A 25,808-nucleotide genomic window follows, 5' to 3' on the forward strand; every position below is an offset into this window, starting at 1 on the left:
CTTCTTTCATGGTCTTCCAACAGCTTAGCAGGTCGTAAGGACTGCCAGAAAGCGATGCAAGACACTGATGTAGCAAACAAAAAAAACAAAACAAAAACCCTAAACTAAAAGGTTTTCTAGCTAATAAGAAATAGAAAAATTATAAACTTTATAGATCAAGCCCATATGGAGATTCTAGAAAGAATACTGCTTTTGACAATCAGCATGAAAAAGTGAAAAGGATGCATTAGACTGGAGAACTAGCCCAGCAAGTTTTGAACAGCATCTTTACAAAGATTTAAGTATGACTTAAAAATCTTGGAAAAGATGTCCCAAATGCATGTGTAAGTTTCACGCCACAAAGGTTTGCAAAGAACATACTCCCAGATCAGAGAGTTGGAAATTGTGTTATGACAATACAGTATTCAGTTCATCTGCACTCTAGGAATGATGCATCACTCTGAAATATGGACAAAATGGTGTATTAAATGTTTGAGAAAGGAGAAAGTTGAAGACAAGTTTAGGACACAGCATGATACAATGTTAAGGTGAGTTTACAAAAATATGAATTTACTGCTGCAAATGAATTCCAGGGCTTTACATTAAACTCTTGCCCTGTGGCTGTAAGCAAGGAAAGCAAAACCATGCAAGAATGAATCTTGGCTACAAATAAGATCGATGTAAAAGAAAATCTATGAAAGCAGTTTCTTGAATAGAACAGTAGATCTTTTGCTAGAACTATTGAAATTTGTGGCTCTGAAAAGATGTAAAATAAGATACCCTACTAGATGAATTAACTGTTAAATCTTCAGACCAAACAGCAATATGGGCAAATACAAGAGTAATGTAAAGCCCTGTAATTAATAAGTTAAATCTCACCTTTGAAGCAGCACCGTATTCATTCAAGTACTTTATATACTGTTACACAGATCAATTAGAACATTCATGCCACAGCAGCAGCTTAAGGAGGAAATAGGTTAAAAAAAATTAAACAGGTCATATTGTAATGGAAAAGAGAAGCATCCAATACAATGCAAAAAAAAACTCACCTTATTAGAGTGAACTGGCATATCGCATATAGAACACAGGTGGGGATAACCTTTCGGTAAATATCCATGGAAGTCCTCAACATTGCTACTTGGAGGGGATCCTCTTTTTTTCTCAAATAAGGACCTCTCTTGAACAGGACCACGACCCATTCTGTCATAATCACTGTCAAATTTACGATAGCTATGTGATGTCTCTGGGTAAAAAGAATCCTCCCTACCCCTCTCTCGATCTCTTAATCTGTCATCTTCATAATCCATTCTGTCATAGTAACCAGACTCTTGAGAGCGACTTCCATGGTCATATTCAACCACTGGGTTGAGACCTGAACCACGATCCTCAAAACTATCTCGTCTAAAGGACCTTGACTCTTCCCAGTCATCCCTAGGTACTCTGAATGGCTGCTCCCGGGAAACAGATCTGCCTTCTCTACCATAACCCAATGAAGAGATTTCTTCTGCTCTCCTCCTCTTAAGCTGTAGAAGAAGCTGGGGCAAGTTTTCAGGAGTAATTTTATCTTCAGGAAAGTGACTCAGGTCATCTAAGTCTCTAGATGAAAGACCGAAACTGGCCAAAATATTAGTGGCCTGGTCTGGATCTCCACGATGTTGAGAAGTTAGAGGGGGGTGGCTTCTATTTCCAATGCTAAAAATAGATGGTAAATTATGTGAAGCACTAGCAGAAGACAGCGTATGAGATCCTTGCTGATTCAATGAAGAACTCATTCCAAGATTCATTAAGCTAGCAAGGCGTGCAGTACCCTGGGTCATCCTTCCAAGAGAGGCAGGCATACTTAAAGACTGGGTAGCAGCAGCCAGAAGACCTATTCCTGCAGAAAGATCACGCCCATGAACTTGTGAATCCCTACTGAGAGAGGATGGCTGGAATGACTTTGACATTGTAGAATTATAGCTTGTCTACTTTATGGATCAAAATCGTAAAGATTGTTGAAAAGAAAGTTCACACTAGAAAACTAGGTAAACTTCAGTTCAAAAAATGAAGAACGCCAAGAAAGGATCAATAATGGATTGGAGAGAGTCTTCTTCGAGCAGAGAAACGCCAGACAACTCTGTAGAAAAACAAGCAATATAAGAAGCAATATAAACAGATGCAGATAATTGTTTAAACTTGTGCATCATGAAGATCTCAATAAAAAAATCCCCAAAGATACAGGTTTGGTTACAATTATGTGTGGCATCAATTGACTATCCTCGGATGTATCTGAACTAGACAATATATTTTCATATTCAATAGTCTGCAAGCCACCTGTATCTGATAACCCACTCATGTGTATACTTAAGTACAAACTAGAAGCATCAACATTTTGTAAGACTGCCTTCTCTACCAGATACTCCCTCTACATGACTTTTACTGTGCCAAATTTTGTTCAAGATGGATAGGCAAATACAAGATAAAGACTAAAGTGTTGGATGTATTTGGCATGATTTTCAAATTAGATCAACTGAAGCAACTGAAAACCAAGTGAAATGTGGGTAATAAGTAGTCTCAACTGTAGGAATTAGTAAGAAAGAAGGACCGCCACTTTACCCAGGATAAGAATAAACAGTAAAATCAGATTATATGGCTGAAGACAGACCAAACTTTAGATTCATAGTTAGGATAGTCATAAAAGTAAATGAAGGCATGTTTAGTATCTTCAAAGTTCACTTTCAGATAAACCTACTCATGATATACAGTAATTTCATAAGAAAGGATGATTCTGTAGTCTCAGGAACTAAACATGAAATAGGACCTTAAAATTTTATAACTACCTTCACATTAGTTACAGAAGACCTTCAAGTAAGTTCAAATTTGTACTCCTGTGGAAAAATTAGAAAGAAAAAAAAATTTAAGACAATCAAATTCAATTGTTTTCTTCCTTTCCTAAAAAGGAGTCCAAGTTATGTATTTTGTTTTATTTTCTGGTCTTCTGATCCAAACATTGTAAACTAATCCTCAAAATAAGGCACACCATCTATTTAGGGGGAGGATTTTTTTATTTTTATTTTTAATTTTTTTTAAAGACAACTTACTGAAGTACCTAGGTCAGATTGCTTCATCAACTTAGGAGTATTTCACATTTTATATATATAATTTTCACACACAATTCCCTAAACAAAAAACACAATGAGAATGTACACTAGAATGCTGGTACATATAAACTTAAAACACCAAGTCAATGCTGGACTTAACTATCTTGCTCTGCCAGCACATTCTCTTCCTGTTTCTTCACACACTGAGAAGCTAAATCTAAGGAAACGAGAAGCACTGACTTTTGCAGTATAAACCAGGTAAAGATCTCAGGAGATAAGTGTAACTCAAAGACTTAGCTTCCATGTGCCCATTTTCAAAATTCTCTTTATTCCATATCAAAAACAGACCTGTGTCATCTCGCACATGCACGGGTTTTTGGACAAATGATAGTCCAATTTAAAAAACCCAACCTGTAAATCAAGTTGCCTCAAGGAGATGTCACCATTCAAAACCATCAAAAATGATTAATGCTAATAAATTTTTTTTTATAGGAAGAACAAGTTTTCTAAAGCTTAAGCATATGGTATACAATTTCAATCTTGTCAGTTTTAGCCTAGGTACTGAATTGTTCTGTTCAGTCATTAGCCCTCCTGTTTTAGACTAATCGTTCTCTAGAATCTGTGCAGAGAATACTGCGCTCATCTTAGACTGTTTAAAGAGTCTTATATTCCGCTACCTTCAAGATATTTAGCAATAACTTGCAATATATTTCAAACAAATCAATTTTCATCTAAATTAGCAGTACAACATTCTTTACTCTGTTATGGTTACATCAGGTATATATATGTAAGAATATAAATCCATATGAATGTATCTTATTCAAAATTTGTCTTTAATGGACTAGCCAGCCACTCCAAGGCTGATTCTTTATTGAGAAGCTAAACGTTACACATAAAATCACAATGTTAGGTAATTTGCATATTAGTTAATGCCCACTGAGTCCATTTCATATACTGCATACATTTAAAGCAGCAAAGCAAAAAAAAATAAAAAATGAAGTTGTCATCTAAACAATACATTTTGAAATAAAATTGAGACTCAGTCACATTAATGCAGGCAAAGCAAGTCTGCTTACAGTAAGTGGTATTTTCCATAAATGGTAAGATGAAAGCTATGTCATAGGGTGATGTCATCCAGCAGCACCAAATGGACCCTTCTCTCTGCGAGTTTTTGATCATAAGTAGCATGAGAGGGAATTCTTGCACAAGCATTCCCTCAAGAGCCCCCCCCCCCCCCCCCCTCAGTTGATTTCAGAGCCAATGTTAGCTAGTCAACTCTCCAGGGATGCAGGTAGGTATTTAGCATGGCTAATTCATCCTGTTTATGGAAAACAGTTTACAGTAGGTAAACTTGCTTTCTCAATTGACAAGGAGGGCAGAATTAGCCATGACATGTGGAAATCCCAAGCTGAGGGTTGCAGCACAGCATTTACTGACAGCTCGATCCAGTATCGTCCGCTCGAGGATTGCCCATCTGTAACGTGCTCGTAGCGCACAATTCGGGCGCGCAAGGCAGTTCGGCGATACAGTCTCCAGTTTCACGCGTCCGTATCGCTTCTGAAAACAGACGCATAACCCTTTCCGCACCCGGCATGTAAATGAACGAAAAAGCTGTATAATGAAGGAATTAGCTATTCCCCTGCAATACTGTAACGGGCGCTGATATTATCTCCTCCGTAACCCGCTGTTCTGCCGCGGCCTTAACCTGCTAGTTTACCGCCTCCCCCTAGTAGGAGTTAGTGTAGTGTAGGGTAAAAACATTGCTTACCCGCCCTGGTCCCGTCCGGTCTCCTGCAGCCCCGTCCGGACCGGACGGGGCTGCAGGAGACCGGACGGGACCAGGGCAAAAAAAAACAAACGAAAAAGTAGCAAGGCTCGGGCCTGCTATGGTAAGTGTAAAAAGTGTAAAAAACAAAAAACCTGTGTGTTATATAAAAAAATAAAACAATTTTAAATACCTGTCGGAGGGCCGTGGGTCCAGGCGGCCGGTGGGCAGCCATCAGCGGCATCCGGTAGTCCCTTCTCCCTTCCTCCCTCCCTCCCCTGCCTGGATGAGCGCCAAAATCGCACGGGCGGGTCGGCAGCGGGGGGGGGCGGCAGCAGGATCCGGGAGCGGCGGGTAGGCAGCAGCGGGGTCCGGGGGGGCGGCAGCAGGATCTGGGAGCGGCGGGTAGGCAGCAGCGGGGTCCGGGGGTGGCAGCGAGATCCGGGGAGCCAGCAGCGGCAGCATGTTCGATCGCGCAGGCAGGTAGGTGGCAAAGTAAAGATGGCCGCCTGCACGGGAAAATCGTGCAATTGGCCGCTGAAAACGTGACGTCACGACGTTTGGCGTCACGGGGTGTGACGTCACGTCTTCAGCGGCCAATTGCACGATTTTCCCATGCAGGCGGCCATCTTTACTTTGCCACCTACCTGCCTGCGCGATCGAACATGCTGCCGCTGCTGGCTCCCCGGATCTCGCTGCCACCCCCGGACCCCGCTGCTGCCTACCCGCCGCTCCCCCGCTGCCGCTGCCCCTGCCCCCCCCGGACCCCGCTGCTGCCTACCCGCCGCTCCCGGATCCTGCTGCCACCCCCCCCCCCCGCTGCCGACCCGCCCGTGCGATTTTGGCGCTCATCCAGGCAGGGGAGGGAGGGAGGAAGGGAGAAGGGACTACCGGATGCCGCTGATGGCTGCCCGCCGCCCACCTGGACCCACGGCCCTCCGACAGGTATTTAAAATTGTTTTATTTTTTATATAACACAGGTTTTTTGTTTTTTACACTTTTTAAACTTTTTTACACTTCCTGGTGCCTGTCATTTCAAATGTCATTTGAAATGACAGGTACCAGCGCACCCAGGTTACAATGGGTTACGCGGGCATAACCCTTCCCTAACGCTTCACAGCCGCGGCATGCATTTGCATGCGATTAGAGGAGAGTATCGGGGAGTTAGTGAAGAGAACTGTGCGTGCGGGGAGGAAGGGTGCGCCTGACACTACCTCACTGTTTTTACCGCGGCCTTACTGGATCGAGCCGTGAATAAGCAACCCAGACACCACTATAGAAGAGTAAACCATTGAGTGAACAGGTTATATACAAAACTGCTTGCCCAGAACTACTACATATGCTTTGAGCAGAGCAAGCACAGGGTTCTGGAGCTCTCAACCATGCTCATTAAAACCTCTGATATTATAAAACTAATAGTTTTAAATTGTCTCATGAAGCAGCTAAGTATTTGCTACCAGAGATGTGGGTAGATCAGCCAGCACAACCTGAAGCCACAGGAAAGAAAGAAAGAATGAAGGTGGTGAGCAGACCTCAGATAAAAGGACAGCAACGTGGACTAAGCTCCCCTGACCAAGTAGATACAATTAGAGTAAGGGATAAACTTGTATTCAAATTTCATATTTCACTAGACAAGACTGGAAATTGTGAAGGACAAGGTGACAGTCTTATCATGGGAGACTTCCACTCGTGTGGATGCTATAGAAGAATGGGGAAAAGAGCTTGAACAATCTTACAGAGGCACATCGGAAAAATGTACTGAAAAAGAACAAAGACTGATCCTGAAAAATCGCAGTAGGAGAAAATCAAATCACTGGGCTACCAAAAAAGAGAAGGCCTGATCACACGGGATTCTCCACAAAATGATTCCCTGAGCTTCTTGGCATGCTTGCCAGGAATTAAGGTATTAAAACTGACTGTACCTAGAGTGCTGAGGCTTAAGCAGGTAACTATTGGGATGCTGCAGGAAATGGTTCTTTGAGGCCACAACTTCAGCGATAAAAGCCAAAATCATGGAGATAGTGGCTTGCAAAAGTATTGACCGCCTAAAAAAGCCAGCAGATGTGTGGATTACAAATGAAGATTGTTCCAGACAGTATGTTTATTGCATGCCAGTAGCTCTTACAGTAACTTCTCAAAGTCAATTCATTATTTCTCTGCATTTTTTGTCATGGAGAAATTACTTACCTGATAATTTCGTTTTCCTTAGTGTAGACAGATGGACTCAGGACCAATGGGTATAGTGTACTCCTGCTAGCAGTTGGAGATGGATCAGATTTCAATCTGACGTCAGCCCCTAGTACATATACCCCTGCAGGAAGTGCAGCTCTTCAGTATTCTCCTCGAAAAGCATTGTGGATATATGTGTTACTGACTGATTAACTTAATTTGATTAACTTGAATAACTTAACTTGATAACTTACTTAAACGTTAAAACTTGATCTGGTTGATTGACTATAGCTGGAGACCGCCAGTGTACTCAAGGAGAAAGCGTAGACACCCGGCAGGGTGGATGCCCTAGGTAAATGAAAAACATGGCTTACCCTTGAACATTTGAAGGCCCTGCGTGATGGCAGCCAAGGGTGGGATGCTGAGTCCATCTATCTACACTAAAGAAAACAAAATTATCAGGTAAGTAATTTCTCCATTTCCTAACGTGTAGCAAATGGACTCAGGACCAATGGGATGTATAAAAGCTACTCCCGATCCGGGTGGGAGGCTGCCCGTGACCCACTTAGTATTGCCCTTGCAAATGCTGTGTCCTCCCGAGCCTGAACATCCAGACGGTAGAATCTGGAGAAGGTATGGATGGAGGACCATGTAGCCGCCCTGCAGATCTCGGCAGGTGACAGCATTCTAGTTTCTGCCCATGATACTGCCTGGGCTCTGGTAGAACGGGCCTTGACCTGTAGAGGTGGTGGTTTGCCAGCTTCTACATAGGCCACCTTGATGACTTCCTTGATCCAGCGGGCGATGGTTGCCCGTGAGGCCGCTTCCCCTTGTTTCTTTCCGCTGTGAAGGACGAAAAGGTGGTCTGTTTTTCGAACGGGCTTGGACAATGCCAGGTATCTGGATAGGAGTCTGCCGATGTTGAGGTGGCAGAGACTACGGGCTTCTTCCGAATTCTTCCGGGCATCAGTCATTGGTAGCGAGATGGTCTGGTTAAGGTGGAAGTGTGAGATCACTTTGGGGAGGAAGGAGGGGACCGTGCGTAGTTGGATGGACCCCGGGGTAAGCCTGAGGAACGGCTCACGGCAGGACAGTGCTTGTAGTTCCGATATGCAGCGGGCTGAACACACTGCCAGCAGAAACACAGTCTTCAAGGTTAACAGGCGAAGGGACAGGCCTCGTAGGGGTCTGAAGGCGGTTCCCACTAGAAAGTCCAAAACGAGATTGAAATTCCACAGAGGTACCGGCCACTATAGTGGTGGGCAAATGTGTTTGACTCCTTTCAGGAAGCGTGACACGTCCGGGTGAGAGGCTATGCTGTCGCTCTTGGAGCCGTAGCATGACAGGGCAGCCACCTATACCTTGACGGAGTTGAGGGACAGGCCCTTCTGTAGTCCATTCTGTAAGAATTCCAGGATCACGGGGACAGTGAATGAGCGTGGTTTGATGTGGTCTTCGCACCAGGCTTCAAATACTCTCCAGATCCTTATGTATGTTAGTGATGTGGAGAACTTGCGTGCTCGTAGGAGGGTGTCGATTACCACCCCTGAGTACCCGTTCTCAGGCGAGCCCTCTCAATGGCCAGACCGTAAGAATTGAGCTGGGTCCTCGTGGAGGATCGGACCTTGTTGTAGCAGGTCCCTGTGTGGGGGCAGGGGTAGGGGGTTCCCTGCCAATAGTCTCCTCATGTCTGCGTACCAGGGTCTTCTTGGCCAGTCCGGAGCCACCAGAAGAACTAGTCCCTTGTGTAGGTGTATCTTGTGAATGATTGCGCCCAGTAGGGGCCACGGTGGGAAGGCATATAGTAGGGTCCCCGGGGGCCAGGGCATCAATCCCTTGGGACTGCGGTTCCCGCCTGCGGCTGAAGTATCTGGATACTTTGGCGTTGGATCTGTTTGCCAGAAGGTCCATGTCCGGTGTCCCCCACCGATCCACTATTATCTTGAAGGCTGTGGGTGACAGCCTCCATTCTCCTGGGTCTAGACTTTCCCTGCTGAGGAAGTCTGCCATGATGCTGTCTTTCCCAGCGATGTGGACTGCGGAGATCTCCTGGAGGTTTGCTTCTGCCCACGCCATCAGGGGGTCTTTCTCTAGGGACACCTGTTGGCTTCTGGTTCCCCCCCCTGCCGGTTGATGTAGGCCACTGTCGTGGCGTTGTCCGACATTACTCTGACCGCTTTGTTTCGAAGTCTGTGGGCGAACCGCATGCAGGCTAGTCTGACTGCCCGCGCTTCTAGGCGGTTGATGTTCCATCCCGCTTCTTCTGCGTTCCACTGCCCTTGGGCAGTTAGCTCCTCGCAGTGTGCTCCCCATCTTCGTAGACTGGCATCTGTGGTGAGTAGAGTCCAGGTTGGGGAGGAGAGACTTGATCCCCAGCTCATGTGGCTGGCCTGCAGCCACCACCATAGCTGGGTCCGAACTCTGCCTGGGAGTGATAGACGTATGGTGTAGTTCTGGGACCGTGGGCTCCACCATGATAGAGCGCTGTAGGGGTCTCATGTGGGCTCATTCCCATGGCACAACTTCCAGTGTGGATGCCATCAGCCCAAGGACTTGCAGGTAATCCCATGTTGTGGGATGAGGATCGTCCAGCAAGGTTTGTAGCCGGTTCCACAATTTTGATCTCCTTGTGGGGGGTCAGGCTAACCTTGTCCTCTTTGGTGTCGAATCTGACTCCTAGGTACTCCAGCAACTGAGGGCTGTAGGGAGCTTTTGTTTGTGTTGACCACCCATCCTAGGCTTTCCAGTAGAGTTCTGACTCTGCTGGTTGCTTGGCGGCTTTCCTCCGGTGACTTTGCTCTGATCAGCCAATCGTCCAGGTAGGCGTGAACAAGGATTCCTTCCTTCCTCAGTGTTGCCGCCACCACCACTATTACCTTGGTGAATGTCCGGGGTGCTGTGGCTAACCCGAAGGGTAGTGCCCGGAATTGGTAGTGACGGTTCAGGACTTTGAAGCGTAGGTAGCGCTGATGTTCCTGATGAATGGGGATGTGCAGATAGGCCTCCGAAAGATCCAGGGATGTGAGAAACTCTCCTGGTTGTATCGCCCTTATAATGGATCATAGGGTTTCCATGCGGAAGCGAGGGATCCTGAGGTGGTGGTTGACAGACTTGAGATCCAGGATGGGTCTGAATGTTCCCTCTTTCTTGGGAAAGATAAAATAAATGGAATAATGGCCAGAATTTATTTCCTGTGGAGGTACTGGGGTTATGGCCTCGAGTGCCAGTTGCCTGGCAGTGTGGCTTCCACCGCCATCCTCTTGGAGGGGTTGTGGCAGGGGGACTCCACGTACTTGTCCGGAGGGGTTTGTAGGAAATCCAGGTAGTACCCCTCCCGAATGATGGCTAGGACCCACTTGTCTGAGGTTCTCTCGACCCATCTGTGGTAGAATAGGGCTAGTCTGCCCCCTATGGCTTCTTCCCTTGGATGGGTCAGCTGAATCTCATTGTGGGGTGCGGCTGGGGCCTGTACCCGAGCTGGCTCCCCTCTTGTTGTGCTTGGTCCAAAAGGACTGGTTCCTGCCCGTAGGGCGGGGCGCTTGATAGTTGTTCCTGTAAGGATTGAAGCGCTGCAAACTTCTGCCCCTGGAGGACCTGGGGAAGGAACGCTGATTTCTCTTTGTCTTATCTTCCAGCAGTCGCAGCAATGGGGACTCGCCCCATTTGTCGGCCAGTTACTCTAGTTCGCTGCTGAACAGGAGGGATCCTTTGAAGAGCATCCTTGTGAGGCGTGTTTTGGAAGATGCGTCGGCTGACCAGCTTTGGAGCCAGAGTTCTCCTGGCAGCCTCCGCAGAGGACACTCCTCTGGCCGCTGTGCACACTAGGATGGAGGCAGCATCCGCTAGGAATGATAATCGCTGGTTCCATGTCTTCTCCCGGGGTGTTGCTCCTGGTTTGTGATAGGCAGGCACGTGTCACCACGGTACAGCAGGCCGCAATTTGTAGAGACATAGCAGCAATGTCAAATGATTGTTTGAGGATGGACTCCAGACAGTCATGTGCATCTTTGAGCGCAGCTCCTCCCTCCACTGGGATAGTGGTGTGCCTAGAGACCGCGCAGACCATAGCATCCACTCTTGGGCATGCAAGAAGATCTTTGGTTGCTGGGTCCAGGGGGTAAGGGCCACCAAGGCTCGTCCCCCTTTGAATGCGGACTCTGGGGCATTCCATTCCAGGTCAATCAGCTGTTGTGCTGCTTGTAACAGAGGGAAATGGCGAGAAGTCTGTCGAAGACCCTCCAGCAGGGGGTTCGGTTTCGGTTCCCCCGAAGTACCTGGGCCCGGGATAGCGAGCTCCGTCAGACATTGATTGATCAGGCCCGGGAGCTCGTCCTTAGTGAAGAAGCATCTCATGGTTCGGTGAGGCTCTGTCCCCGGGGGGAGCTCCCCTTCTTCTAGGGGATTTGGCTTCTTCCTCAGAGGTGTCCGAGTCCCCGTAGGTGGGGCTTCTGGGTAATGGGAGCCTGTGCCTGGTTCTTGAGGGGCCTGGAGCAAGTGGGTCCTCCAGTGGAGCATGTGGTTGGACAGCCAGAGGTTCAGTTTGCGTTTGAACAAAGGTGTGAATCCTCTTGAAAAACTCCACCCATGATATGGACGCTGGATCAAAGCCAAGAGGCGCTGGTTCCTTGGGGGTCCCCGTCTGTGGGAAGGTCCCCCTGGTTAGGTCCGGGGTGCCCCCTGAGGAGCTGGAACTTGGCCCTGAGCTGGATCTCCCAGGGCCTCCTCGCACTGTGTGCACAGGGCATTGGCCTCCTCGCTTTGTGCGGCTCTGATGTGGCATGCCGGGCAGAGGCCTTGTGCTTTAATTTCTGTTCCTGAGGGTGCCATGGTTGTCAGCGTGTAAATCTTATGCACTCCGGTGAGCTTAGATTGAGCGTGTAAGTTGTGTGCGCGGCTGTGCCGTAGATATGCGCTTGGCTACGTGAGCACAAGTCTATGTGCACAAGTGCTTTGTGCGCCTGGCTCAGAGATGTGCGCTCTGAGGCGAACAGCGCGGCGAGTAGGCCAAGATGGCGACCCCCTCGGAGAGTCTACACGTGGGCAGACTCTTGGAATAGCCGGGGCCTGGCCCTGCTAGGTCAGATCAACCCGGTGGCACTGGTCCCGGTCGGTGACCTGTGCTCGTCCTCGACCCTCAGAGACCGGATTAGAGTAGAAGATTTCTACCTTACCTTGTCTTCGGCGCTTCCCGGTTTCGTCCCGGGCCGTCTCCGGCTACAGGGGGAGAGGGCAAATACCTCCACCGCCGTGCTCGAGGGTGCACCTGCTGCCTCTCAGCTGCGCCCGAAGGATCGGGGGCTAGGTCCTCGCCGCAATTCGGCCGCCGGACCGAGGCTCACCTCCGAGGGACCACGGAAATCACCTCGGGAATCTCAACTGGGGGAGGGACCCAAGGGTATCACTGCAGGAGAGCAGGGCTCGTCTTCAGGTAGTTTCTCTTCTTTCAATTTTGGGTTTTCTTTAAATTTGATCTAACGCTTGAGAGCGTGCAGATAGTCCCTAACTGCTATGGAGACGGAAAATACTGAAGAGCTGCACTTCCTGCAGAGGTATATGTACTAGGGGCTGATGTCAGATTGAAATCTGATCCATCTCCAACTGCTAGCAGGAGTACACTATACCCATTGGTCCTGAGTCCATCTGCTACACGCTAGGAAAATAAAATTAACTGAAAAATGCTGCTTGCATAAGTATTCAACACCTATGCTATAGAAGCTCCAAGTTTATACAGATGAAATATTGCCTTAATAATCGGCCTCTGAGAATCATTAAAAAAAAAAACAACTCAGGTTTTCTAGATAAAAGACCCCCTCAAATTCCAGTACCATTGGTCAGACTGAATCTAAAGGAAATCTATGAAAGTGAACAAAGAGCATGCTAAGTAAATTAAAGAAAGTTATAGACATGCACAAGATAAGAGACTACAAAATATCCAATTGTTTGGATATCCCACTGAACAATGTTGATTCAATTGTGAGGAAATGGAAGCTGCATACCACACCACCCAGACATTGCCTGGACAAACCCATGACTCAAAACTCAGCATCAGAGCAAGGAGATTTGTAAGGAAAGCCAGAGAGGGGCCAACAATCACTCTAAAAGAGGTAGAGCTCAAGTGGCTGAAACTGGAGTGGAAGAACACCAGTCAACTATATGAAGAGATCTGCATACAACTGGCCTGGATAGAGAAGCCATTACTGAAGAAAAATCATATCAAAGCACGGCTAGAGTTTGCCAGAAAGCATCAGTGACCCAGCTAGAATATGGGATAAGGTTTTCTGGTCAGATGAGAAAAATGGAGATTTCTGGCCAAAATCCGAAATGTAATATGGTGCAAACCTAACACTGCCCATTCCTTAAATACCATCCCAACAGTAAAGTATAGGAGTGATCGCATCATGTGGGGATGCTTCTCCTCAACAGGAACTGGGCATCTTATTAAAACTGAAGAACAGATGGAGCAACATTCTGGGAGATACTGCAAGACAACCTGCTTCACTGTGCTAAAACAATTTAAATCTGGACCAAATCTGCCAGGAAGGAGCAAAAAATCACTACTAAACAGGTTTCAAATCTGACAAACTTACCCCAACAGGCTTGCAGCTGTTATTGCAGCAAAAGCTAGTTCTATCATGTACTAGTCTAAAGAGGTTGCATACTTATGCAAGCATTTCTTCAGTTTTTAATTTTATTTAAAAGAATGCAGAGAAATGAATTTGACTTTGAAATTTACTTTAAGAGCATACTGGTTTGCAATACACACTGTCTGGAGCAATCTGTGTGTCATTTGTAATCCACACTTTTTTTTTTATATTTTATGGTTTTATATACAGACATTCATCAATATCACTTCGGTTAACAGTAAAAAATAAACTACGCTTAAGTTGCGTTTGACAAGAAACAGGAGAACAAATATATGCAATGCTATGAATATATATGTCAGAATGATTAACTATATATGGAAATATAAGGGTACAAGGAAACCTTCAGTCAGGAAGATTAAAGATGGAAATATGAATACATGAGATGGGAACTATATACACAGCACAAAAATTACTAACAAGATTGCCAACAAATATCTGACTTTAGGGGGTCAAATTCTTTTACAAGTCAGTGTAATTAGGAAAATAGGGGAGCTCAAATTTTTCTGCTCATCTGCGTCAATAAAACAGCTTTATTGAGGTAAAAAAGGAGCTCATGCTGCTCTACACTGCATAAATGTTGCTCTATCCTGCCAAACTTCATGTTACCCACAAAGGAAATACCTGACTATTCCTAACGGTGAAGGGTGGAGCAGTTTTTGACCCCTGTTACACCACATAACTTACTTCCTTGAATTAGAGTCTGTACTTGTTTCTAGATTATTTATTTATTTATTTATTTATTTTATTTAACAGCTTTTAATATACCGGTGTTCGTGCGAGCACATCACGCCGGTTTACAATAAACTTGCGAAAGGAGGAAATTACAAAAAACAGGGAGTGGGAGATGGAGCAGGTTCGAGAAAAGGGGGGGAGAGAGGGGGAAGTAAAGGAGGAAGAAGATAGCAGCTGAGAAATTAAAAGGAAGGTAACATTATTTACATGAGGCAATAAATGAGGGATAAACATTGTCACATAGTTACAGCGGATAATGAAGGAAAAATGGATTGTATGGAGTATATATATGGAGGCTTATTTACAGCAGTTATGGCAGGTGAAGAAAGATAATTAATTTTATCTTTTAACATGCAGATTGTACAGGTTGTAAGGTAGGAGGGATGCGGTAAAGTGTAAGGAGGGGGGGAATAGGGTGGGTGGGTGGTGGGCGGTACTGTGGCTAGGGGGGTTGGCTACGAGGGGTTGGGTTCGGGGTAGGCCTGTCTGAAGAGCCAGGTCTTAATGCCTTTTTTGAAGTTGGGTAGTGAGGGTTCAAGACGGAGGTGTGTGGGGAGGGAGTTCCAGAGGGCGGGGCCTGCAATGGTGAAGGCTCTTTCTCTGGTGGTGGAGAGGCGGGCTGTTTTGAGGGGGGGGGTGTGGAGGGTGCCTGTAGATGTGGATCTTGTCTGGCGGGTTGAGAGGTGGAAGTGGGACATTTCCTTAAGCCAGGGGGAGTTGTTTTTGTAGAGAGTGTTGTGTAGAATAGTTAGGGTCTTATATTGGGCGTGGAATTGGATGGGCAGCCAGTGCAGGTCTACTAGGATAGGATTATAAAAGGCACAGTTAACATTTTATGACACTTTCTGGCTTTGAACCTGTCCCAGGTGTTTGCATTTTACTTTACCTCCTTGGACTGTTTCTAAAGAAGCTATAGAGGGCTAGAAGAGAATAAAAGCAGGAGCTGACACTTTGTCCTTCTGGAGGTTGTGAGTTAGTTCCTCCCTTTTGTAGTTTTTTTTCTACTTTGTCTATGAACTTTATTCTGTTCAGACAGTTCCTTTCACCGACAATTTCTTGTTGTGAAAGGCTGAACCAATCACGGCTCAGGCTGTTTTCGGTAGCAGTCAAATCTGGTGCCACGATTTGGCATACTCACATACTGAAGCTTAACCTACCACATGCCCATGCTTTGCAACTTGGGCATTGCTTGGGTCTCTCACCAGCTATCTTCATCGGGGACAAACAGGCTGGATATGCCTACTTGTTACAGAGACTTTCCCTAACCTTTAGGGGAATGGTTATAGTGGGGAGAGATCCAGGTAGGTAGCTTTTAGGGCTGGTACGGATTGTTTAGGAAACTTTCTGGTCAATCTATTGATGGGGACTTAAATCCCACTCTGAGATACCCTGATGGGTTAGCATTATGATTGGGATGCCAGGAGCTACAGACTGGCTTCTTCTATAAGGTCTAGAGGTTAGAGATAGCCAAACATCTCCTAGCTCATTTTGTACTGGGAAAAATTTGAGGTTTCTTACTTCAGGGAGTTTGTTTTTTGTTTTACACTGGGTGATGAGCCTTCTTAAAAATTCAGACAGTACTGCTTGTCATTCATTGCTTATGGTCGTTGAAGAGGTCCTGTGCTTTTTCCTTTGTCTGCATTATCAGTACTCTAGACCGTAAAATTTGGGGCCCTTGTTGGTTGTCTGAATTCAATTCCTCTCCAGCCCTTCCTGGACAGCGATGTTGCAGTTGTATCAAAGCATCGAGGCCTATTTGTTAAAATAGGCCTTCTGTTAAAGGTCATAACCTGCCACACCAGCAAGTTACCCCCAATGCACACCTTTTCATCATTTCCATCCTCTAGCCTTTAGGGATATACAGCATTTATCCCATAGCTCTTAATTTTCATCTTTTTAGTCCTCTCCATGAGCTCTGGAACAGCATTCCAGGCATCCACCACCCTATCTGTGAAGAAATATCTTGAAGTGGTGGAGATGTATTTAGGTTTTGGAACATGAGCTGTTCAATCTCCATGCAGAGAGATTCAAGGATGCGAGGAGTGGATGGAGAAGTGAACCTTTTTGTTGGGTGAGAAGAGTGGGAGCATTCCTCAGAGGAACTAGTTTGCAGATTGATAGTTGGAGCAGATAAGAGTACCATGGCTGACGCGGCCAAGCTGGTGCAATCAGAATTAGGTTCGCTTTGTCCTCGATGCATCTCTGTATTGTGCGTGATATCAAGGGAATTGGTGGAAACACATACAGGAGATGTTGTGACCAATCTAGCAGGAATGCTTCTTGTATCAGACTGTGAACACTGGGGTAGACTGAGCAAAAGAAGGGAACCTTTCTGTTGTGTTCTGTTGCAAAGAGATCTATGTGAGGAAGATCCCAAACAGAAAATATTCTGTCGGCCACGCTCTGGTCTAATTCCCACTCATGTGGGTGAAAAATCCTGCTCAGCTTGTCCGTTTTGGTATTGTTGATTCCTGGAATATATGTAGCTTGTAGGGAGATTCCTCTTGTGAGACCAGTCCAGAATCTGTTTCCTTGCTAAGGTTCCATGACCCGGACCCTCCTTGTTTATGTAAAACGTCGCCGCTTGGTTGTCTGTGTGGATCATGACATGATGCTGCAGTTTGTGTTCGAAAGCTTGTCGTGCGTATTTGATGGCTCGTAACTCTAGGAGATTGATGTGATAAGTTCATTCCTGGAATGACCACAACCCTTGAGCTTGTAGGTTGGCAAGATGGGCGCCCCATCCTGTGGGAGAGGCATCTGTGGTAGGAATCAATTGATGGCCAAGAGGCCTTAATGGTGAGCCTTCTGTCCGCACCGGCGGAGTGATCCACTTCATGCTATTGGTGAGTCTTATTTGAGTGGACAAGGGACTGTGAAACTGTGACCCATTGGTGTTTTAATCCCCATTGAAGATGGATGTGAAATCTTGTGTTCGGGACTACATATGTACATGCTGCCATATGACCCAGCAGAGTCAGGATTTGGCGGGCTGAGGCAGTGGTAAGGTTTAGTAGATGATGGGCTATAGAAGCAAGTGCTATTGCCCTGGGTTGAGGTAAGAAAGCTTTGTCCCGAGTGGTGTTTATGGATGCTCCGATAAAGACCAAGGTCTGGGTAGGTTGGAGATGAGATTTTTCGTAATTTATGAGAAGACCCAGATTGTCTAGACCAGAGCTTTCCAAACTGTGTGTCGGGACACGTTAGTGTGTCGCCTGCAGTGTGCAGGTGTGTCGCGCAAGCCCGGTCAACTCTGATGTGAGTTTGGGCTTTTTTTTTTCTAGAGATTCACTTTTTTTTTTTCAGTTTATGGGTTGCTTATTATTGGGTGATTTTTGCTGTCAATTGCGTTTTTTTGGGGGGCTTGGTGGGTAGAACGAGCCCAGCCATCCTTGCATTGGCTGCTGCTGCCGATGAGGCCTGACCATGAGGAGTACTGACTGCAAGCAGCAGTGTCTGGTGATCATGGAAAGGAGTGAAGCACTTAACTGGCAACAATCAAAAAGACGAGGTACATGAGTGTGGGGGCCAGACATGTGCTTGAGGGGGAGAGATATGAGTGTGTGGGGGCTAGACATGTGCTGGGGGGAGGAGAGAGATGAGTGTGTGGGGGACAGAATTTGTTTTATTATTGTTTCTCATAAATTATAACAATAACATGAATCTTGGAATATATATTTTTAATATAAATTTAAGGTTTTCATGAGATAGGTTGTGTCGTGAAACATTTTATTTATGTATATATTTAAGGAAACATACATAAATTGTCAAAATATGTTTCATTCGTTTAACCTTTAACCTCTGGTTTACTAGTAGACTGAATTACTGTGTCGTGAAATTATGTTTGTCTAAAAAGTGTGTCACCAACATGAAGTTTGGAAAGCTCTGGTCTAGACAATCTATAGTTTGCATTAAATTGTTTTGGAGAAGAACGGGAGTTGGGGCTACTAGTAGCCAAATCATCCAGATAAGGAAATATTTGAATCTCACGACAACGGAGGTGTGCCACCACTACCGCTAGGCATTTCGTGAATACCCTGGGAGCAGATGAGAGGCCGAAGGGAAGGACTTTGTATTGAAAATGTCTTTTTCTCCCACTTGAAAATAAAGGTAATTTCAGGATTTGGGATGCACTGGGATATGAGCATATCCTTTAAATCTATGGAGCACATCCAATCCATGGGTTGCAAGAACGGAAGGATTGATTTGAGAGAAGTCATTTTGAATTTTTCCTTTCGAATGTATTTGTTGAGGAAGCAAAGGTCCAGAATTGGACGTGGACATCCTGATTTCTTGGGAATGAGGAAGTATTTTGAGTAAAAACCCTTCATATGCTGGGAGGGTTTTACTTCCTGTACACAGTGATGTTGAAGTAAGTGACTGACTTCTTGAAGGAGAGCGTCTCCTGATGAATACTCTGAAATCTTTTGGTAGTCAAATGCGGAAGAGGAGGTGTGGATGTAAGAGTGAGGGAATATCCTTCCTTTTATGACCAGGACCCAGGAATCCGTTGTGATATTGCTCTATTGAGTGAAGTGGGAAAGTCAACCTCCTACTATCTGGGTGTGCAGTGGCGGCGGTATTTCTAAAAACTGTTGCTTTTTAGGCGGTTGAGGGTCTGTAGTCTGGCGTGGTTGACAAGGTACGTATGGGCGTTGACGAGAAGCTGGTATGGGTGAGGCCTATAAGTAGTATAAGGCCTATACTGACGTCTCTGGAAAGGTCTTTTGTATGAACCAAATTGACATTTAGATGTTTAAGAATCATGTTGAGTTAAAGTACAGCTTTCTGCTCCTTTAACTTCGCCACAGTTTCGGTAAGTTTGTCTCCGAACAAGTTATTGGGTTGGCAGGGTAGGTTAGTAAGATTGTCGTGAACGTCTTCACGTATGGCATTTGCCCATAACCATGCCAGTCTTCTGGCTGCTATTGTATTGGCCGTTTCACAGAGGTTTCAAATCCCTTGTAAACGGAACGAACCATATACCACAGACCTTCCATATCATGGAATTCAGATGGAAGTGTATTATCTGCTGAATTCTGTTGTAGCAAGGGTTTTAAGGATTGGAGGCATTCAAAGGTACTGAAATACATAGAATTGATGGTTCTGTATCTTAGCGTTAAGGATTCTTGATTGATATGCTTTCCGAGCAAAGTCATCTAAATTTTTGTCATCTTTGCCCAGCGGATTATTTGAATGTAAGTGAGATTTGCGTGCCTTTTGCATGGCTGATTCAACCATGACAGATGCATGCAGTAACTGCACATTGGTGTAAAAGGGGGAATCTCGCATCCTATATTTTAAGTCTGTTTTCCTTGAAGTCATTTAATTTGGGGAATCCCAAGATTTTTCCAATAGAGACTCCAGCACTGGATAAGAAGGAAGAGCTGTAGGTTCAGCCGGTGTATCAAATATTTTTAACACACCAAACATCTCTTGCCTAGGATCAGGAATCTTTTTCATTTCTACTCCCAATCTGTGACCCCACTTTCTCCAAAAATTGGGAGTATGTGAGATCTTCCGGTGGTGATACTGGTTTTGGAGGCGATGAAGGTGAAAGTAGGAGGATCTACTGGTCGAGGAGATGGTCTGGCAGGCAGTGTTCTTGTGTTGGCTCTGGTATAGGTGCTGAAGGTACTTCTACCAGTGGGTCAGGGTTTGGTAGATTTTGTTGAGCTGATGTTAGAAACTGTGATAAAATAGAGGTAATCTGTGTCAATGTATCAGATACCAATAGGGATGTGGGGGGGGGGGGGGGGGCCGATATTTGGTTGTTGACCTGATAGAGGTACAGCTGCCTTGAGGATATCCTGGTTCAGTCCTTGAGGGTGTCCAATTTCCTCAGGTGGATAAGGGAGTTTAGAATGTAGAGGTTCTTGATAGACTGAACTCCTACGATGTTGAGATGAAGTAGAGAGTCCAGGAAATTATCTCCTCCATTTATCAGAAGGTTAAGAAAGAATCTTCTAAGTCCACCACTAAAAGTGGAGATTGATTTCTAGGCCTTTTATGACCTGATGTGTGTTTCTTGTATTGTTTTACAGGTGTAGATACGCTACTGCATCGATCATCAGTTCCTGGATGTCGACACTTCAGATATATCCGTGCGTTGACACTGCTGATCTTTCCCCGAAGCCTCGGGGCACCGCTACAACTGTTTATCTCTCGGTAACGACGCATCCGACGCAGACTGAGTCCTCGGTGCAACCCCAGCAGTTTGTATCGAAGGATTTTGGTTTTTCTGTTTGTGACCTGGAGGGTCAGCAGAGGTGGACCTTTGATGGGCATTGGTTGGGGGGGGGGGGGGGGGGGGGGGTCGACTGCAGTCCCGGAGCCGATCTGGATGAGGCAGATGGGGCATACGAGCCCGTCTTGTCCTCTGAGCTGGGCAGTCCGCGCTGCTCTCTGGCACTGTGCCCTTGGGGACATCCGTCCACAATCTGTACAGTTTGCCTGATCATGTTTTGGACCAAGGCAAATGTAACAAAATTGATGTCTGTCAGTTACAGAGACAAATTTACCAGTCACAGAATTTAAAACCTGGATGAGGCATGATGTGAATATTCTGTGGTGAAAATTGAAGTTTTAAAGAAATAACTGAAGTTTCTCTCTTCACAGCAACTTTTATTCACAAGAACTGTAGAGCTCCGCGTGCAGTTAGTCGCATGGAAAAAAACCAGACTGAGGAGCCTCGGGCAGGCGGGAACACTTCATCTAAAGACTTTGGGTGACCTTAGATAGCTCCGCCACCTAGTGGCAAGGAGGACGTACCCAGACAGCATGGCTAATTCAGCTGCTTATCTATGGGAAAATATTTCACACATCATGACAAAAAAAACCTAGAAAGGCTAGGAGTGGAAATGAAAGTACCATGAGGGCATATCAGCTTTCCAACCAACTTCTCTCCAAGACAAAGAACAGCAACTATAGGGCTCTGTGGAAAATGACAACTCAAATGAGGTGGCCCTGCCTCAAGCATGTGGAAAAGCTTATGTGTAAATCTTCTGTACCAGGTTCCGTAAAAGGGCATCAACTAGTGAGGGGTTCTTGCTTGTTTTAAGGAATTAAGTTCTATAGTGCTACCCAACATACACAGTGCTGTACAAAAAACAAAGTCCCTGTTCAGAGTTTATAATCTAAAAGAGAGCAAAGACTTTGGGAACACCCTTGCTACAAAAAAAAAAAAAGGAGCAGAAGGCACAAGACGACCCCCCCCCCATAGAAGAGCAGAAGTGTATTGCGGACTAGTAGGACAAAGAGGGGAGGCAGGACTAAATTTGAAACTCCAGGGATGAATACTTAGAACCAATGTCAGGAAATATTTCTTCACTGAGAGGGTGGAGGATGCCTGGAATGCCCTTGTGGAGGAAGTGCTGACTAAAACTGAAGGATTTCAAAGGGGCATGGGAATAAATAAAAAAGCTAAATCTAAGAGAAACATGGGGGTAACCTGCACAGAGCGGCAGTTACTACCTTGGGAAACTTGTTGGGCAGACTAGATGGACCATTTTGGTCTTTCTGCCGCCGTTACTATAATTTTGCTCTGTATGATTCTGCTATGTATATATTATGGCTGTGGAAAAATAAAAAATTTTTTAAAACCTTGTCCTAGAAGTTGACTGAAGCATTAACTGGGGCTTGAGGGGCCTTCTGTTTTCGTGACTGAGATGGCAGATGATAGTATCTCCTCGAGCAGAAGAAAGACTTCCTCTGGCCAGATCGACCTCCTGGATGAGGAGGCCGATCCTGGATGTCAGCGGAGAGTTGTTGGAGTGTCACCTGTCCCAAATTTGGGCCACCACGACCTTCACCTTATCTCTGAAGAGATTCTCCCCAGTGTACGGAACAGCAGAGGCGTTCCTGCACCTAATGGAGTTCTGAGGCCCATGGCCAGGTAAGTCTGCAGGCACAGATGCCTGCAGCAGAGACCTTCAAGTGCACTTCAAAAACATCTTAGGTTAAGAACATGCCATACTGGGTCAGACCAAGGGTCCATCCGGCCCAGCATCCTGTTTCCAACAGTGGCCAAGCCAGGCCATAAGAACCTGACAAGTACCCAAAAACTAAGTCTATTTCCATGTTACCGTTGCTAATGGCAGTGGCTATTCTCTAAGTGAACTTTTTTAAACACAGCTATACTAACTGCACTAACCACATCCTCTGGCAACAAATTCCAGAGTTTAATTGTGCGGAGTAAAAAATAACTTCCTCCGATTAGTTTTAAGTGTGCCCCATGCTAACTTTATGGAGTGCCCCCTAGTCTATTATCCGAAAGAGTAAATAGCCGATTCACATCTATCCGTTCTAGACCTCTCATGATTTTAAACACCTCTATCATATCCCCCCTCAGCCGTCTCTTCTCCAAGCTGAAAAGTCCTAACCTCTTTAGTATTTCAAGACAACCTTCAAGACAACCACTCAAACATCTCCAGACTCAGACAAATCAGACCACTTAGACGAATCCTGACTCAGACAACCCCAGCACCCGCTCAGACTCCAACATCTAAAATAGATCAAGCATCTAAAATGTATCCAACCTTCCCAATCCCAATTCTACATCACTGCTTATCACAGAAAAGAATTCCAACCAGACAAGCACACTACCGCAACCTAAAAACACTTACACCAATCCTAGTTGCTCCGATAACCCAACTCCTAGGCCTCACCTTATTTACCCTATCACTATTCAATGCGCAATCTGACCAAAAAATCCCTAATCCTCAAGGACTACCTCACCGATGTTAATCCGGATATTTGCGCAATAACTGAAACCTGGCTGAAACCCTCAGATACTGCAATAAACCAGTTACCGACGCTAACTTACGACATCTTCTCCCTTCCTAGACTGAAAAAGAGGGGAGGGGGAATTCTCCTTGCAACTAAAAAAAGACCTCAGGTTCTCACACCACCTGGTCCACTCCGATACCAAACTTGAAATCGGCTTCTTCACATCAAACCAACTTCAAATCCTACTCATCTATGCCCCCCAGGGCCTCAGAATCTGATGTCTCACCCATCATAGAACTAACCACAACACTACTCTTGCTGGACACCCCAGCAATAATTTTAGGAGACTTCAATCTACACATAGACAACCCTTCTCTCTCCCCCAGCTGCCAAACACTTCTCCTAGCCTTCTCAGCGATGGGCTTTACCCAAATAGTCAATAATCCTACACATAAAGCAGGTCATACGCTGGACCTGATCTTTATCAACAAAGGCATAAAATAGTCCTCCCCTCCAAAAAATATGAAGGTTCCTTGGTCGGATCACTCCTTGATCTCTACCTCATTCTTGCTGGAAAAATCTAGTGCCCCTCATACACCTTCACCTTCCTTTCCCTACAGGAAATCTTGCCCCCCTGATGACCTCAACAATCATTTGGCCCAACACCTTCCCACTATAGATCTCACCGACCCCAACACTGCTCTCCGCTCCTGGAATACAATCACAGAAACTATAGCCAACAAGCTGTCCTCTAACAATAAAAAAATACCACCCTAATGCCTCCAAAAGACAACCCTGGTTCACCAATGAACTTAGAAGGCTCAAACAAAATTTAAGACAAAAGGAGGCTAACTGGCAGAAAACTCCAAGCGCCAGTACACTCTGCCTACAAACTCACGCTACACCTGTACAAGGCCTCCACCTCCAAGTCAAAAAGGGATTTTTATGCATCCAAAATACACAACATGGTCTTTGACGCTAAAGCTCTATTCGCCTATGTTTCCTCCCTCACACAAGTACCCTCTCCAGAATGCCCCAGTAATCAAGCTCAATCTAAAGCAGAAGAACTCGCTCTTTTTTCAAAACAAAACCACGAATCTTCTCACTCAACTACCCTCTAAGATCCCCCCCCCCTACCATCGGCTCTGCTGCCTCCCATCAGAAACACTCACCTCGAAACCTTTGAACCCACCTCCTCCTCCGAAATTCAAACCATCCTTAGAAGAATGAAACCATGTTCCCACCCAGCGGACCATATTCCCACCAAACTTCTCCTCTCAATACCAGACACCATCTCCAAAACACTGGCGGACATCAACTGCTCGCTCTCCCACGGTTCCTTCCCAGAAGACCTCAAACAGGCCTCACTCAAACCTCTCCTAAAAAAACCCAATTTGGAACCAAAAGACCCCAACAATTACCGCCCAATAGCTAATCTCCCCTTCATCGCTAAGATTATGGAAAGGCTTGTGAACTCTCAACTATCAGACTACATTGAAGATAAACTTCTCTCCACCTCGCAACATGGATTCTGCAAAAATCTAGGTACAGAATCCCTCCTTACTTCCCTTACAGACCTCCTTATTCTAGGTCGACAAAGGCCAATCCTTTTTATTGGTCCTTCTGGATCTTTCGGCAGCCTTTGATACCGTCAATCACTCCATCCTCATCAACCAGTTAGCTGCGATAGGAATCTCTGGATCGGCTCTCTCCTGGTTCAAATCGTTTCTCACCAACCGAGGTTATAAAGTCAAAATCCAGAACAAAGAATCATCACGCCACGACTCAACTATTGGAGTCCCACAAGGCTCCTCTTTATCCCCTACACTCTTTAATATTTACCTCCTACCACTTTGCCAACTCCTCACCAACCTCAACTTAAAACACTTTCTCTATGCAGACGATATCCAGATCCTGATCCCCATCAAAGATTCATACTCAAAAACCCCCGACTACTGGGAGTCCTGTCACCTAGAAATCAAACGCCTCCTCAACAGCCTAAATCTTGTACTAAACTCCTCCAAAACCGAAATATTACTCATAACTCCTGACAACAACAATCTCACCACCTGTCATCCAACCAACCCACAAACCACTCAAGTGAGGGATCTAGGGGTGCTAATCAACAATAAGCTGAACTTCAAAGCCTCCATCAACAGAACTACCAAAGACTGCTTCTACAAACTGCAAGTTTTAAAAAGGATAAGACCCCTCTTCCATGCCAAAGACTTCAGAACCATCCTCCAAGCTCTCATTTTCTTTAAGTTAGACTACTGCAACTCTACTTTACTTGGTCTCCCTTCCTCATACACCAAACCGCTCCAAATGGTTCAAAACGCTGCAGCCCGCCTACTAACAAACACCAGGAAAAGAGACATCTCTCCAGTCCTAAAAGACCTTCACTGGTTACCATTCATTTCAGAGTCATCTACAAATCCATCACCCTGATATATAAAATTATTCACCAACATACCACAAATCGACCTACAAGTTCCCCTCCACTTACACAAATCCACAAGACCGACCAGAGAAGCTTACAGAGGATGCCTCCATGTTCCACCTACCAAAACCACTAATCACAGTACCTTAAGAGACCGAGCCTTTTCCACAGCTGGCCCACCTTTATGGAACTCCATCCCCCCAGATCTCAGAAACGAGCCATGCCTCCTAACCTTTAGGAAAAGACTCAAGACATGGCTGTTCAGGCAAGCC

The 25,808-nt window shown here is 45.6% G+C and overlaps 1 protein-coding gene across 1 annotated transcript in view; it reads right to left on the reverse strand.

Annotated features, from left to right (window-relative positions):
* The window catches only part of MATR3 (matrin 3), a 368,635-nt gene that overhangs the window by 334,353 nt on the left and 8,474 nt on the right, over positions 1-25,808 (reverse strand). The window contains exons 2-3 of the mRNA XM_029583949.1: positions 2,799-2,846; positions 1,029-2,095 (exon numbers count right to left, since the gene is read on the reverse strand). Coding sequence (XP_029439809.1) covers positions 1,029-1,925 — 897 coding nt within the window. The 5' untranslated portion in view covers positions 1,926-2,095; positions 2,799-2,846. The remainder of the gene's footprint in view (positions 1-1,028; positions 2,096-2,798; positions 2,847-25,808) is intronic.

This window comes from Rhinatrema bivittatum, chromosome 18, assembly GCF_901001135.1.
Source record: "Rhinatrema bivittatum chromosome 18, aRhiBiv1.1, whole genome shotgun sequence".
In the NCBI taxonomy this organism is placed as follows: Eukaryota; Metazoa; Chordata; class Amphibia; order Gymnophiona; family Rhinatrematidae; genus Rhinatrema; species Rhinatrema bivittatum.